At 40.4% G+C, this 15,409-nt stretch overlaps 1 protein-coding gene across 2 annotated transcripts in view; it reads left to right on the top strand.

Moving 5' to 3' along the window:
- Positions 1-15,409, top strand: part of LOC102267253 (contactin-associated protein-like 3) — a 237,709-nt gene that overhangs the window by 112,449 nt on the left and 109,851 nt on the right. For both annotated transcript variants that reach the window (XM_070375524.1, XM_070375523.1), the window contains exon 4: positions 5,512-5,659. In XM_070375524.1, coding sequence (XP_070231625.1) covers positions 5,512-5,659 — 148 coding nt within the window. The remainder of the gene's footprint in view (positions 1-5,511; positions 5,660-15,409) is intronic.

Below are 15,409 nucleotides of genomic sequence, written 5' to 3'. Positions count from 1 at the left end.
GGTTCACAAACTTGATTACCAGTTTGGCTTGGTTTGATCTGTTTGTTAAACCTGGCCCAGCATTTTGCAAAGCTAAATAACTAGGCAGACACCATTCCTGGTTGATTTAAGGAGTCTTGTTCTTTGGTGGCATAAATACATCTGGCTGTTTGTATTAACTGCATTGGCAGATTAGGTGGGTTTGTCCCTGTACTTCCAGTGAGCATGAGAAAGAATCAACCTCTTTTTGTTCCCTGAGTTTATTATTATTAAATGGAGGTCTGTTGTGTGACATCTTTGATTTCTGAATAATAAAATTTTGTGAGATCAAAGAGTGCAGAATTTGAAGGTAGCCCACCCCAAAATAACTCTACGTTTTATGTTTTGATTATGGGTTCCAAAAAATTGGTGGAATTTAGATAGCCTTAACATTTGACAGTAGATTTCAAAAGAGACACATACACCTAAGAGACCTTACTCTTTTTTTTCAGAGCTTAAACTGGTCAGGTCCTTAGATGGGACAGCGTTTTCTGTTAAGATGCTGTGTTATCCTTAGGAATACCTTAAGTGGTTATGGCTTCCCTGGAGCACAGACCACCTGGGAAAATTGGTTAAGAATATCATGAAGAATCAATGGAAATAATTTTAAAAAGAGATATAGAGTTTTAAGCACAGAAACTTGGCCTTGTGACTCTAAAATGCTCAAGGTGGAAAGAGCTGGTAAAAGTCCTGGTTCATTGGAGGCTATAGGAGGTCCTAGGGCTCAGGTGGAGAGAAAGAGGAACCCTGCAGTTCAATTACCAAACCAAACTTGGGTCCACTTGCCCACATGCAGTACAGCCAATCTACTGACATTGAGTTGTGGTGAAGGAAAGTAAAGCGTTAATTGCAGGGTGCCAAGCAAGGAGTCCTGGTAGGTAGTGCTTAAAGAGTGATTAATATTATATATATGGAATCTAAAAAGATGGTACTGATGAAATCATTTGCAGGGCAGCAGTGGAGACGGACATAGAGAACAGACTTATAGACACAGTGGGGGTGGGAGGAAGGAGAGGGTGGGATGTTTGGAGAGAGTAACTTGCAAACATATATTACCATATATAAAATAGATAGCCAATGAGAATTTGCTGTATGACTCAGAGAACTCAAACCATATTGATGTTTGGCAGAAACCAATACAATACTGTAAACCAATTATACTTCAATTAAAAATAAACATATATGTATTTTTAAAAAGACCTAAACTCCAAAATCACTGCAGATGGTGACTGCAGCCATGAAATTAAAAGATGCTTACTCCTTGGAAGAAAAGTTAGTACCAACCTAGATAGCATATTGAAAAGCAGAGACGTTACTTTGCCAACAAAGGTCCGTCTAGTCAAGGCTATGGTTTTTCCAGTGGTCATGTAGGGATGTGAGAGTTGGACTGTGAAGAAAGCTTGAGTGCTGAAGAATTGATGCTGTTGAACTGTGGTGTTGGAGAAGACTCTTGAGAGTCCCTTGGACTGTAAGGAGATCCAACCAGTCTATTCTAAAGGAGATCAGCCCTTGGATTTCTTTGGAAGGAATGATGTTAAAGCTGAAACTCCAGTACTTTGGCCACCTCATGGGAAGAGTTGCCTCATTGGAAAAGACTCTGATGCTGGGAGAGATTGGGGGCAGGAGGAGAAGGGGATGACAGAGGATGAGATGGCTGGATGGCATCACCAACTCGATGGATGTGAGTCTGAGTGAACTCCAGGAGTTGGTGATGGACAGGGAGGCCTGGCGTACTGCGATTCATGGGGTCGCAAAGAGTCAGACACGACTGAGAGACAGAACTGAACTGAAACTCCCCAATGGCTTTCAGGGGAAGATTTTTAAAGATAGGTAAGGAAAGGGGGTTTGTGAGGTATGTGATCAGCTCATGGACATTCTTCTGATTGGTTGGTGATGAGATAATCAGGAGTCAACATCATCAACTTCTGATTCCAACCCGTCTGGGATCTATGTGCTTATGGGCAGCATACAGTTAACTTCTTGCACCTAGTGGAGGTTTTTCTACTTTCAAAACAGCTCAAAGGACATGGCTCAAAATAATATCTATAGCCCTTGAGGAGGTACTAAAGGTCTTTCACTTTAATAGCTAAAGGTCTTTAACTTTAATAGCTAAACTTATTATTTTGCTTTATTTCTTTTTTTTTTTTTGCATTTTTTCACTTCTATGATTAAATTTACTCTTTGGAACTCAGGGAAGGCCTAGGAAGCTAAAGTTTCTCTATAGATAGGAGACAAGTGGAGGGCATGGTGCAGGGGAGTCTCTTCCAGGAAGGTCCCATGTGATCCTGCTTGGTTTCACATGGTTTCTCTTTGAAGGCAGAGACAAAAGGAATTCTTTACAGATGACTTGTGATGCTCTTTCAGATTGTCATGAAACTTCAGGACAGAGATTGATGTACAGTTGTTAATGTACCAAGATTGGCAAGATGGCAGAGGTGAGAGGGAAGTAGATTCTATAATATGAGGCAGCTAGATTCATTTCATCTGAAACCCACCCATCATTTTTTAAAGTACAGTAAACTCTGGGGCTTCCCCAGGGGCTTAGTGGTAAAGAATTCACTTGCAATCCAGGAGCCGCAGGAAATGCAGGCTTGATCTCTGGGTTGGGAAGATCCTTTGGAGAAGGAAATGGCAACCCACTCCAGTATTCTTGTCTGTAGAGTCCCATGGACAGAAGAGCCTACAGGGGCTACAGTCCATGGGGCCGCAGAGTCAGACATGACTGAAGCGACTTAGTATGAGCTCACGTACAATAAACTCTGGGCTTACCAGGTGGGAAGCCTGGGAAATAGTAAAGAATCCACCTGCCAAGCAGGAGATGTGGATTTAATCCCTGGGTCAGGAAGATCCCCTGAAGAAGGAAATGACAACCCACTCCAATATTCTTGTCTGTAGAGTCCCATGGACAGAAGAGCCTACAGGGGCTACAGTCCATAGGGCCTCAAAGAGTCAGACACGACTGAAGTGACCTAGCATGCGCTCACATACAATAAACTCTGGGCCAAAGCCTTTGACTGTGTGGATCACAATAAACTGTGGAAAATTCTTCAAGAGATGGGAATACCAGACCACCTGATCTGCCTCTTGAGAAATTTGTATGCAGGTCAGGAAGCAACAGTTAGAACTGGACATGGAACAAGAGACTGGTTCCAAATAGGAAAAGGAGTTCATCAAGGCTGTATATTGTCACCCTGTTTATTTAACTTAGATGCAGAGTACATCATGCAGTATTCCGTGCTGGACTGGAAGAAACACAAGCTGGAATGAAGATTGCCGGGAGAAATATCAATAACCTCAGATATTCAGATGACACCACCCTTATGGCAGAAAGTGAAGAGGAACTAAAAAGCCTCTTGATGAAAGTGAAAGAGGAGAGTGAAAAAGTTGGCTTAAAGCTCAACATTCAGAAAACGAAGATCATGGCATCCGGTCCCACCACTTCATGGGAAATAGATGGGAAACAGTGGAAACAGTGTCAGACTTTATTTTTCTGGGCTCCAAAATCACTACAGATGGTGACTGCAGCCATGAAATTAAAAGACGCTTACTCCTTGGAAGGAAAGTTATGACCAACCTAGATGGCATATTCAAAAGCAGAGACATTACTTTGCCAACAAAGGTTCGTCTAGTCAAGGCTATGGTTTTTCCTGTGGTCATGTATGGATGTGAGAGTTGGACTGTGAAGAAGGCTGAGAGCCGAAGAATTGATGCTTTTGAACTGTGGTGTTGGAGAAGACTCTTGAGAGTCCCTTGGGCTGCAAGGAGATCCAACCAGTCCATTCTGAAGGAGATCAGCCCTGGGATTTCTTTGGAAGGAATGATGCTAAAGCTGAAACTCCAGTACTTTGGCCACCTCATGCGAAGAGTTGACTCATTGGAAAAGACCCTGATGCTGGGAAAGATTGAGGGCAGGAGGAGAAGGGGATGACAGAGGATGAGATGGCTGGATGGCATCACTGACTCGATGGACATGAGTCTGAGTGAACTCCGGGAGTTGGTGAGGGACAGGGAGGCCTGGCGTGCTGCGATTCATGCGGTCACAAAGAGTCGGACATGACTGAGCGACTGATCTGATCTGATCTGATCTGACCAGGTGGGAAGCCTGGGAAATAGTAAAGAATCCACCTGCCAAGCAGGAGAAGTGGATTTAATCCCTGGGTCAGGAAGATCCCCTGAAGAAGGAAATGGCAATCCACTTCAGTATTCTTGCCTGGGAAATCCCATGGACAGTGGAACCTGGTGGGCTACAGTCCATGGGGTAGCAAAGAACCAGGTGCAACTAAGTGACTAAACAACAGAACAGTAAACACTATTAAAGAGAGGTCTGCCAGGATGACTGGAGAAGTTACATTGGAATGCACTTCCTGTGTGTTGGAGTTTGTGCTGTGTTTATGCAAGCTTTCTCACCTACATGTAGGTCTTTTTAAAATGAATAAGTCATTAGTAACATATCTGTAATTGATGTATATGTCTACAACAATACCATCCATTTTTTGGTTTCCCTACTTTCTGATATTTACATTAAAAAGAACACCATGAAAAAGAAGTCATACTGCTTATAACAAGTTTCTTTGCTCTCATGCTGACCCCTTCTAGCATGAAGCCAGATGCCCACAGTTGAGAAATCACAACTCTTATCTTGTGGCTGGTGGCGTTGGTGTGTTTCCCCAAGCAGCTTCTAAATGCTGATAACTTGGGGCACCCTGACAAAGCGCAGTGAACACAGATCAAAATTTGAATCCCCATGATCTTGTCCTGGCCACAGTGGAGAATAGCTGTCCTGCCTGCATAGACTCTTCATTTCCTTAGGCTTGAGTTTTGCATTGGTGGTTCAGCAGTGAAGAATCTACCTACAGTGCAGGAAATGCAGGTTCAATCCCTGGGTTGGGAAGATCCCCTGGAGGAGGGCATGCCAACCCACTCCAGTATTCTTGCCTGGGAAATCCCTTGGACAGAGAAGCCCGGCAGGCTACAGTCTCTGGGGTTGCAAAGAGTCAGACATGTCTAAGTAACTAACATTTTTGCATTTATAAGTTAAAGGTTTTGAACTAGAACACTGGTCAGATCCCTCCCACCTCTCAAGTTTTAGGGTCTAGGATTCTTTTTGTACATCCTGCAAGCTGACATTGTGCTTGTTTGTGCTGAAAGTGAGGTTGTGTGTCTTGACTACTTGGAGATTAGGAAATGATTTAGGTGGGGGCTGAGCCACTTTCTAAAAGCAAGTCTTCGAAAGCAGCAGGTTTATAGCCAGTTTAATGGTGCCATTGAAGCTTAAACTACCCTACAAATAAGGAAAGTTTAGATGGTGATGACTAATCCAGGCATTGAAGAGAGATTGTCACATGCCTGAGAAATTAGCAGAGTTGCTCTAAAGCAGCCATGAATTTGCATACTAACAAAGTGAAGCATTGTTTGCCATTATGAGCCTGTGAGGTGAGAGCAGGAAGATGGTGTTATGCAGACACATTGATTCCTTTCTCTGTTTTCTCTCAGGGTTTTCCAGGAAACACAAATGCAGACAGTGTGGTACACTACAGACTCCAGCCTACCTTCGAAGCCAGATTCCTGCGCTTCCTCCCCTTAACCTGGAACCCCAAAGGCAGGATTGGGATGCGGATTGAAGTGTATGGATGTGCCTACAGTAAGTGGTGTTTATTCCTCAAATGAAGGTTTTGGTGGAGTGTTGTGTTCTAAACACTAAATTGAAAACGGAACTTGACTTTTCAGCTTTTTAAATATCTGTGCAGGCAAAACTGATTTTATGGAAAGTCTTAATAATATTACAGTTATTTTAAGGTTGAATTCGGAGGAGGACCCGAAATGAGCTTTAAAATCTTAGATTGTCAGAGGTTAGCCGAATACCTGTTATATAGCAGGCACTTCATAAAATAAACAAAGCTCAAATCAAGAGCAGTTGTATTTATTGTGATTGATGGAATGATCCTCCTGTGGGAAAACGGGTAAGAACAGATGTCCCCATGTTCCCTGGTCCCCATGGTGACTCACTTTTCTCTCTACTTGCGTCGCTGTGGAAACTTCTTTTGAACATCATTTATGTTTTATGTCTTCTGGCTTTTCCCCACTGACAATAAAAATGAAGATGCTGGCAGTCAATTTGAGCATAAAGACAAGCGTAAAAGCATTCCATGAAATACATGGGGGATCAAATCTACAGCTGCCATTTTGAAGGTCTAGAATATTCTGGTATTTTGTAAATGAACACAAAAATGAAAAAATTAATTTAAAATATAATCTTCTAGAAACTGGAAGAGTGACCTGAAGAATAAGTTGGTTGGGAACATCTTAGAGTTTTTGTCACACTTCATTCTGTCCCTGATCAAAGTATTAACTTTGTAGAGAAGTGTAACCATAAGATATACCATACACAGGATATTTAATATGTCAAATCCTACCCCCTGCAACATTTTCTCATTCAACTCCCACTCTAACCAAATGAATTCAGTATAGTAGTAACCTCACTGCTTCAGAAAAGAAAGAAACCAAACCTTTGAGAAATTAGATATTTGCGAGAGCTATCACATATTGGATCTAAGATTTAAAACTGTCTTTTTTCCTCATTTTGTATTCACGACTACCATTCTATTCAGACATTGATTTCTTTATTCCCTCACTGGTCATATGTGAATTTATCTGCAGAGAACTGGGTTGTATGTGGAGGATGATTTTGAGATTATTTATTTCTTTGTCAGGAGTTTATGAGAAGTCATAAAATTATACAAAGCAAATATATTGTAACATGATGATGGGGCATGGGGAATAGAGGGGTTGGGTTGGAAAAGGAAACTTTTTCAAAACAATTCAGTTTTCAAAATTAAGGTCATGGGCAGTGAGACGGGGGTAGGGATGGTGCTTGTTAGACAAAACAACATATGTAAACTGGGGGAGTAGGAATTCAGTGTTCCTGTGGTGCAGGGATGGGCGTGGGCGTGAGTTGTTGAACAGCGGAGGTATCAGTTCCACTTTGATAACCCCCATAGACAATGGGTGGTTCTGGAGCTGAGGCTCACCCAAGCCACCCATCCCACATTCAAGGGTCACCTTCAGCCTCTGTTTCATACCCCTTCCTAATGGCATGTTCTACTCTGGCTCTGCTTCCTAACCCCACCTCAGCTCTCTAGTGTTTATGAGTCCGTGGACCATTCAGCATAGATGGTGCTGGGTTGCCATCAACCTATTTTCCCTCTTTCGTATTTCCTTCCATCCTTTTGGTTCTGGGGTCTGTCAGTGTGCTCACTGCTGTGATGGCTAGGATGCCTGATATTTAGACTTTCTCTTTGATCCCATGAAATTAATGTCTCCTTTTCCCATTACTCTGGAAGCAACTTCAGGTTTACTGACTTCAAAGCAGAACATGCTCTTTGATGGGGATTTGCTGTTAGCTTGATGTTCTTGGTGAAGAGATACTACTCCAGTTTCTTGGGTTAGAGGTCAGTACTAGGAAGATCAAAGCTGAGTGTCTGGTGCCTGGAAGGGCCAGTTGACTGTACAGCTGTCACGGAACCTGCGTGCATCCTAAATTCAGCAAACATGAACTGTTGGGCATAAGGGACTCCTAGCATAAAAATGCAAACAGGAAATAATCATCACTTGTAAAACAACACAAAGTATATTTCTCAATATTAGCGGCTCTGTTTTGTCTTCATTCTTATTATTAATAATGATTGAAGTGTAGCACTTTGCATTTTTATTTTTGGTAGTAATTTAATCTGATTTGGTTTATAGCTCAAAGTGATAATTATTATCTTTTTTTCATGTGTACTTCCTCTGCCCTGTTGTTAGTGAGAGAATGTCTAGATTGCTTATCTCTTTCTAGTGTCATCTTTTTACATTCCATTTACAATGATATTTACTATTCCTATAAACACTGCATATCTTCATGGGTTCTTGGGTTGGCATATATATTTTCACTAACTGAAAAGCCTTTCCCCCATTTCTAGAGTAAAAGTGGAAAGTGTCAGGTCTTCTTACAGTCCCTACTGACCTACACACCAAGGCCAGGATCTAGCATGAGACTCTTCACTTTCCCCTGCCCCTCGCCTCTCTAGCATTCCCATCCATTCAAAGTTAACATTTCTTATGGACTTGTTCTAGGCTATATATTCTACTCAAAATTGTTCTCTGAGCTTTCATCCCATTTCGTAAGTTTTCAGCAACATTTACATACAGTCTGATCAATTCCAACTTGACATCCTTGACACAGGTCTATGAAGCCCCCGACATCTGCTCAGTTGCTTCAGTCATGTCCGACTCTGTGCAACCCCATAGACTGCAGCCCACCAGGATCCCCCGTCCCTGGGATCCTCCAGGCAAGAACACTGGAGTGGGTTGCCATTTCCTTCTCCAATGAATGAAAGTGAAAAGTGAAAGTGAAATCGCTCAGTCGTGTCCAGCTCCTAGCGACCCCATGGACTGTAGCCCACCAGGCTCCTCCATCCATGGGAGTTTCCAGGCAAGAGTACTGAAGTGGGGTGCCATTGCCTTCTCCACAGACATCTAGATAATTCTCGGCAGTTTCACCATCATTTCTTTAATGAGGTTTTTTAGTCATCTTTTGATTCTTTTCTGCCATTTACTTTGACTCCACATGTTCATATTCAGTGTCATTCTCAAGTGTTCCCTCGTCATATTGTGTTGTATTAGCCCCACAGTTGTAATGAAATTTTATATTCATCACTGTGTTTATTGTTGGAGTGAGAGAGGGAAGAAAGGAAGAGAGGAGAGGAGGGGAGAAGAAATGAGGGACATAGTTCATGAATTCAGAAATGTAGACTAGATAGGCACAGAATGGGGACCCCCATCGGGGTCTACAGTCATCCAAGTGGCACTTCCATCCTGTGTCAAATCATGCATTGAAAATCAAATGGGTTAAGAGGGAAGAGAAGAAGGGACTAGAACATGTACTTGCCTGTTTTAAAACCTTGTGTTTATTTTACTTAAAAAAATACATTGATTGTTGCAGTGAAAAATGTTCTTTGTAACAACCGCACCATATGTCAATGTTTATAAACCTGTTCCTAATGTTTTATAAAAATAAAGAATGTTTATTTTGTAATATTTAGGGATAGCGTTGAGAGAAAAGTCTGCATGTGGAACTTCCTTCTGTTAAGCACTGATTCTACTCGAAGTAGATTTTAGTTTCGAAAATGCATTAATAGGAATAGAGGAACATAGGATGAAAGGATAAGTAGTCACCATGACAAATAAAAACTCCAGAAGTTAATAATGATCTTTAGTCATATGAGGGAATGCTGATCTGTATTATCCATTACAATTATGGAAAAAGAAAATATTCAAACTAGATTAGAAAAAGTATTAGTTCAATACATGTTTACAAAACTTTTACCCCATGCAATCCACCCTGCTGAATAAAGTGAATAAGGCACAATCTCTGTCCCCTAGATACTAAGGAGTGAGTAGAGGTGAAGGGAAATGCCTATTCTTTGTAGATCAAATAAATTTGGGCATGGATTTCTCATTCTCAATTTGTGTCCAAGTATAAAGATTCCCTGGAGAAGGGAAAGGCTACCCACTCCAGTATTCTGGCCTAGAGAAGTCCATGGACTGCATAGCCCATGGGGTCTCAAAGAGTCAGACATGACTGAGCGACTTTCACTTCACATAAATAGAAGATGGGGCTTCCCTATTGGCTTAGTGGTAAAGAATCTGCCTGCGATGCCAGAGATGCAGGTTTGATCTTTGAATCAGGAAGGGCCCCTGGAGAAGGAAATGGCAACCCACTCTAGTATTCTTGCCTGGAGAATCCCATGGACAGAGGAACCAGGAGAGCTACAGTCCATTGGGTGGCAAAGAGTCAGAGATGACTGAAGTGACTTACTACTAACAATAATGATGTAGCCCATGCCCACTGTGGACTAGACATGTTTCAGACATTGCTGTACATACTGTATAGATAAGTTTTTTAGTAACAATATACTTAGTGTTGTGTGGGAGAGACTTCTTTATCCTTTTACAGGTGAGGAAACTGAGGCACAGAGAGGTTGAGTAAGTTTTCCACTATGGAACCAATATTCAAATCCTTACAGGACAACTTCACAGATTCTTTCTCTGAGCAACTGTTCTGTGTTATGAAGGGCTGTTTGTGGGACCAGATCCAGAGGCTCTAAATATATCAGCACTAACTTATTCTCCCTCCTGATAAAATGGCAAGCATGTGTGGGGTTTTCTTTAATAATATTGTTACTGATGCATTTATCAAAATATAGCCTTAGTTAACAAAGCAAATGTTTATAACATGTGACATTGGAAAAACACTTCCTATTTTCAGCTAAATATCACATTTCCCCTACTCTTTTTGGAAGGTAGGTTCTGTACTCTTACAATAGAGGAAACTATTGCTTTCTATTTCAACACATAATGAGTGACTTCTGTGTCAAGTACCCCAATTGTTTAAATAATTGAATTGCATACAAAAGCATTTTATAAATATGAGGATTTCTTGTAAAAGTTAAGTATGATGCCAATTGGTAATTTAATGCACTATTTTGGTGTTTTCATTCAAATAAATATAGTGGATTATTTGTATTAGTTGTGGGCATATAATATTTGATTTGCTTTTATAGGAGTACAATAGCAAAAATTTTATGCTTAGGGGACTGGTGGAAATGAGTTCATCTTGGCATTCATTACCAGTAAGCCCTGAGACATGAAAGTTGGCTTCTGCAGGTCATGGCATGATTGATGATTTGAAGCTAAAGGGAGCCTCTATTTAGTGGAGATTAAACTCAAGGAGGATCACAAAGTGTTCTCCCCCATTCATATTGGGAGAGGTCATTGCTGCTGACTTACTGAACAAAATACTCTCTATCCCAAAATATGACTATCTTAAAATTTTTTACATTTAGCTTTTACGAATCATGTTTCAGTATTTAGTGCTAAATTTTAAAATATACATATATATTGACTTGCCAATTTGTTTTCAAATATTCAGATTAATTTATGAACACTTGGTGGTGAATGATATTTTATAAAATAGATTCTGTTCAATGAGGCTTATTATAACTGAGTTTCCAATCTAAATATTCTATGTGATCATGTGTATTCTTATTTGTTGTGTGGGCTTACCTGGAGGGCTTCTTGGTTAACACTGCAGCCCAGTTTTTGAACCATGGTTGGCGACTTTCCAATGCCTATGTGTAAATTTTGTATAAAGAGTATTTATTGTGTGATAGTTTGATACCTAGATGATCTTGATTCTTTGCATTCTTTCTTTCCAAACACTTTCACCAGAGAAGTCTTTGTTTCTCCTATCTCCATCCTGAGCTCTAAAACATTTCCTTGTCACTGTAGTTTCCTAGCAACCCACAGTAAGACATTAGATATTACAGGTGCGATCTGTTTTTTCCTGATAGTAGAAATGAGAAAGTGAGGGAAGAACTGTCAGTTCCAGGAGGGCTGGGCCATATCTGTCCTCTCCTGTTTTGTCCCAGCATCCAGCAGAGTTTGTAATACTTGCATAAATATCAACTGAAAATAAAGCTGTGCTTGTGGAATGGATGGAAATTAGTTTGAGGTTGGGGGATAGGGAAGATGGAAAGAAGTGTTTTTTTAATAAAAAAATTTCGTTATACCAAAGCAAAATCCTGGGCAAAGTAGAATTTGAAGCTATGGAAGACTGTGTATAGAAACCAGTCTTTTATATTATACGCAGAAATATATAGCCAGGAGAAGAAATATTGACCTATTCTTTACCTCATAAAATATATATTCGAAAATAGAGTATATTGAATTATGTAATAGGAAAGTCCACAAAAATAATGACATTTGTGATTTCCTAGATAAAATAGGATTTTTGATTTTTCAATCGTAGAAAAGTCACAAAATGTCTGGTTGTGAGTTCATTCTTACTGCTTGACCATCAGGAGCCAGGTCCAGAAATAATCGCTAAGTGGTTCTGCTGAGTGGGGATGGCAAACTTCTGTAAAGGATCAGCCAGCAAATGTTTTTTGGCTTTGCAGGTTCTTATACTCTCTGCCAACTCTTCTTTGTTTTCAAGCTTGATTCTTTTTAAATAAATCTTGAAAAATTAGCTCGAGGGACTGTACAATAACAGGCTGCAGTGTGATGTGGATGGTGTCAGATGAAGGGAAGTTTAAAAGTCTGGATTTCTAAAAGCAATTTTTGAATTTTATCTCTATAGTAACCTCTTCAATTGAGCTCAAGTTATTATCATTTAAGATTTTAGTTAAACTGTTACAAGATACATGATTTTTAAGTGGTTACATATCTGTATTATAATTTAGTCACTTTAGGCTTAAAAAAATCTGTCAAAATACATGTTGAATCTGCCTCATAAAATATAATTTGATGACTCACATGTGGTTAATTGTTCTAGAAACTAGTGTTAGTGATCACGTTAGAAAGAGAGTCAAAACATTAGGATAAAAGAATTTTTTTTAAGCCATGTTTTTGTGTTTCTATCACATAATACATTTTTCATGACTCCATTTTGCCTGAGGAGAATATTCTGGGAAATATAATTTAGGTGATTTGGAGCAGTGGTTCTCAAAATATAGGCATAGATCAGCAGCATCAATATCACAGGGGACTTTTTAGAAACCCAGATACTCAGGGCCGCCCCCCTCACACACACACACACCTGATCAGTCAGAAACCCTGAGATGGGACCCAGCAGTCTGTGTTTAACAAACACTCCAAGAGATTCTGATCCCTAGAATATGAGTATTACTATTACAAAGCAATACAGCAAGAGGGAAGATGAGGAAAAAAATAATTCAATCAAAATAATCCTGGGAAAATCACTTACAGAAAAAAAATTTATCGACTGACTGCAAAAATAAGCATTGCCTTTCAGTGACACATAAACTATACTGCAAAAATGTGAAAGCATTTAAATTCTTTACTGTCAAGTTTTCATTAGTTTATTATTATCTTATACTCTAAGGGACACATTTGAATTTAACAGAGTTATGTTTTTATTAATCATGTCTATTTAATTATGCAACAAAGAACAATTGTTTGATTATATGGCTTAGAGACAGAGTTAAGAGTTTATATATTTTACATTTTATATGTGAATCTAAGAGAAGAGGTGGCAAGAATACACAGAAGAACTATACAAGAAAGATCTTCATGACCCAGATAACCACAATGGTGTGATCACTCACCTAATAGCCAGATATCCTGAAATGTGAAGCCAAGTGGGCCTTAGAAAGCATCACTACGAACAAAGCTAGTGGAGGTGATTCCAGTAGAGCTATTTCAAATCCTAAAAGATGATGCTGTGAAAGTGTTGCACTCAATATGCCAGCAAATATGGAAAACTCAGCAGTGGCCACAGGACTGGAAAAGGTCAGTTTTCATTCCAATCCCAAAAAAAGGCAATGTCGAAGAATGCTCAAACTACCACACAATTGCACTCATCCCACATGCTAGTAAAGTAAGGCTCAAAATTCTCCAAGCCAGGCTTCAACAGTATGTGAACTGTGAATTTCCACATGTTCAAACTGGATTTAGAAAAGGCAGAGGAACCAGAGATCAAATTGCCAACATCCACTGAATCATTGAAAAAGCAAGAGAGTTCCAGAAAAACAGCTACTTCTGGTTTATTAACTATGCCAAAGCCTTTGATGGCATGTATCACAACAAACTGGAAAATTCTGAAAGAGATGGGAATACCAGACCACCTGACCTGCCTCCAGAGAAATCTGCATGCAGGTCAGGGAGCAACAATTAGAACTGGATATGGAACAACAGTCTGGTTCCAAATTGGGATAGGAGTACATTAAGGCTGTATATTGTCACCCTGCTTATTTAACTTATATTCAGAACATCATACGAAATATCAGACTGGATAAAGCACAAGCTAGAATCAAGATTGCCAGGAGAAATATCAATAACCTCAGATATGCAGATGACACCACCCTTACGGCAGAAAGCGAAGAAGAACTAAAGAGCCTCTTGATGAAAGGGAAAGAGGAGAGTGAAAAAGTTGGCTTAAAACTCAACATTCAGAAAACTAAGATCATGGCATCTGGGCCCATAACTTCATGACAAATAGTTGGGGAAACAATGGAAATGGTGAGAGTCTTTATTATTTGGGGCTCCAAAATCACTGCAGATGGTGACTGCAGCCATGAAATTAAAAGACACTTGCTCCTTGGAAGAAAAGCTATGACCAACCTAGATATCGTATTAAAAAGCAGAGACATTACTTGTCCAACAAAGGTCTGTCTAGTCAAGGCTTTTTTTTTTTTCCAGTAGTCATGTATGGATGTGAGAGTTGGACTATAAAGAAAGCTGAGTGCTGATGAATTGATGCTTTGAATTGTGTTGGAGAAGACTCTTGAGAGTCCCTTGGACTGCAAGGAGATCCAACGAGTCCATCCTAAATGAAATCAGTCCTGAATATTCATTGGAAGGACTGATGCTGAAGCTGAAACTCCAATACTTTGGCCACCTGATACGAAGAGCTGACTCATCTGAAAAGACCCTAATGCTGGGAAAGATTGAAGGTGGGAGGAGAAGGGGATGACAGAGGGTAAGATAGTTGGATGGCATCCCTGAATTGATGGACGTGAGTTCTGAATAGGCTCTGGGAGTTGGTGATGGACAATGAAGCCTGGCATGGTGCAGTCCATGGGATTGCAAAAAGTTGGTTCAGTTCCGTTGACTGAGCGACTGAACTGGACTGACTGACATGAATCAAACTTCTGCATTTTTCAAAAGGTACCTGCATAAAATGGATGATTCTTTTTAAGTTGTGAATATAAAGGGTTTTCTGGAAATAGTTAAAGTGAAGTGAAGTCTCTCAGTCATGTCCGACCCTTTGCGACCCCATGGACTGTAGCCCACCAGGCTCCTCCATCTATGGAATTTTCCAGGCAAGAGTACTGGAGTGGGTTGCCATTTCCTTCTCCAGGGGATCTTCGAACCTGGGTCTCCCGCATTGCAGGCAGATGCTTTACTGTTTGAGCCACCAGGGAAGCCCACAGATTGAAAGAAATGAAAGTTGCTCAGTCATGTTGGATTCTTTGCGACCCCATGTGCTATACAGTCCAGGAATTCTCCAGGCCAGAATACTGGAGTGGGTAGCCTCTCCTTCTCCAGGGGATCTTCCCAACCCAGGCATCAAACCCAGGTCTCCTGCAATGAAGGCAGATTCTTTTCCAGCAGAGCCACAAGGGAAGCCCTGGAAATAGTTAACCTGAATGAAATGCAGGTCCATGTACACATTAGACACAGAGTACGTGGCAAAACAATCTCCCTAGTGTGCTTAAGGTACAACACAAAATAGCTGTGCCCTTGTGCTGTCACTGGATCAAAATGTCAGAATAAAAATACATCCCTGTTTACTGAGAACCCTTTAATATGGTCTGCAGTAGTATTTAGT

The sequence above is a fragment of the Bos mutus genome, chromosome 8, assembly GCF_027580195.1.
Source record: "Bos mutus isolate GX-2022 chromosome 8, NWIPB_WYAK_1.1, whole genome shotgun sequence".
NCBI lineage: Eukaryota > Metazoa > Chordata > Mammalia > Artiodactyla > Bovidae > Bos > Bos mutus.
The sequence above is the reverse complement of the archived record's forward strand: the minus strand, read 5'-3'. Positions and strand labels throughout refer to the sequence as shown.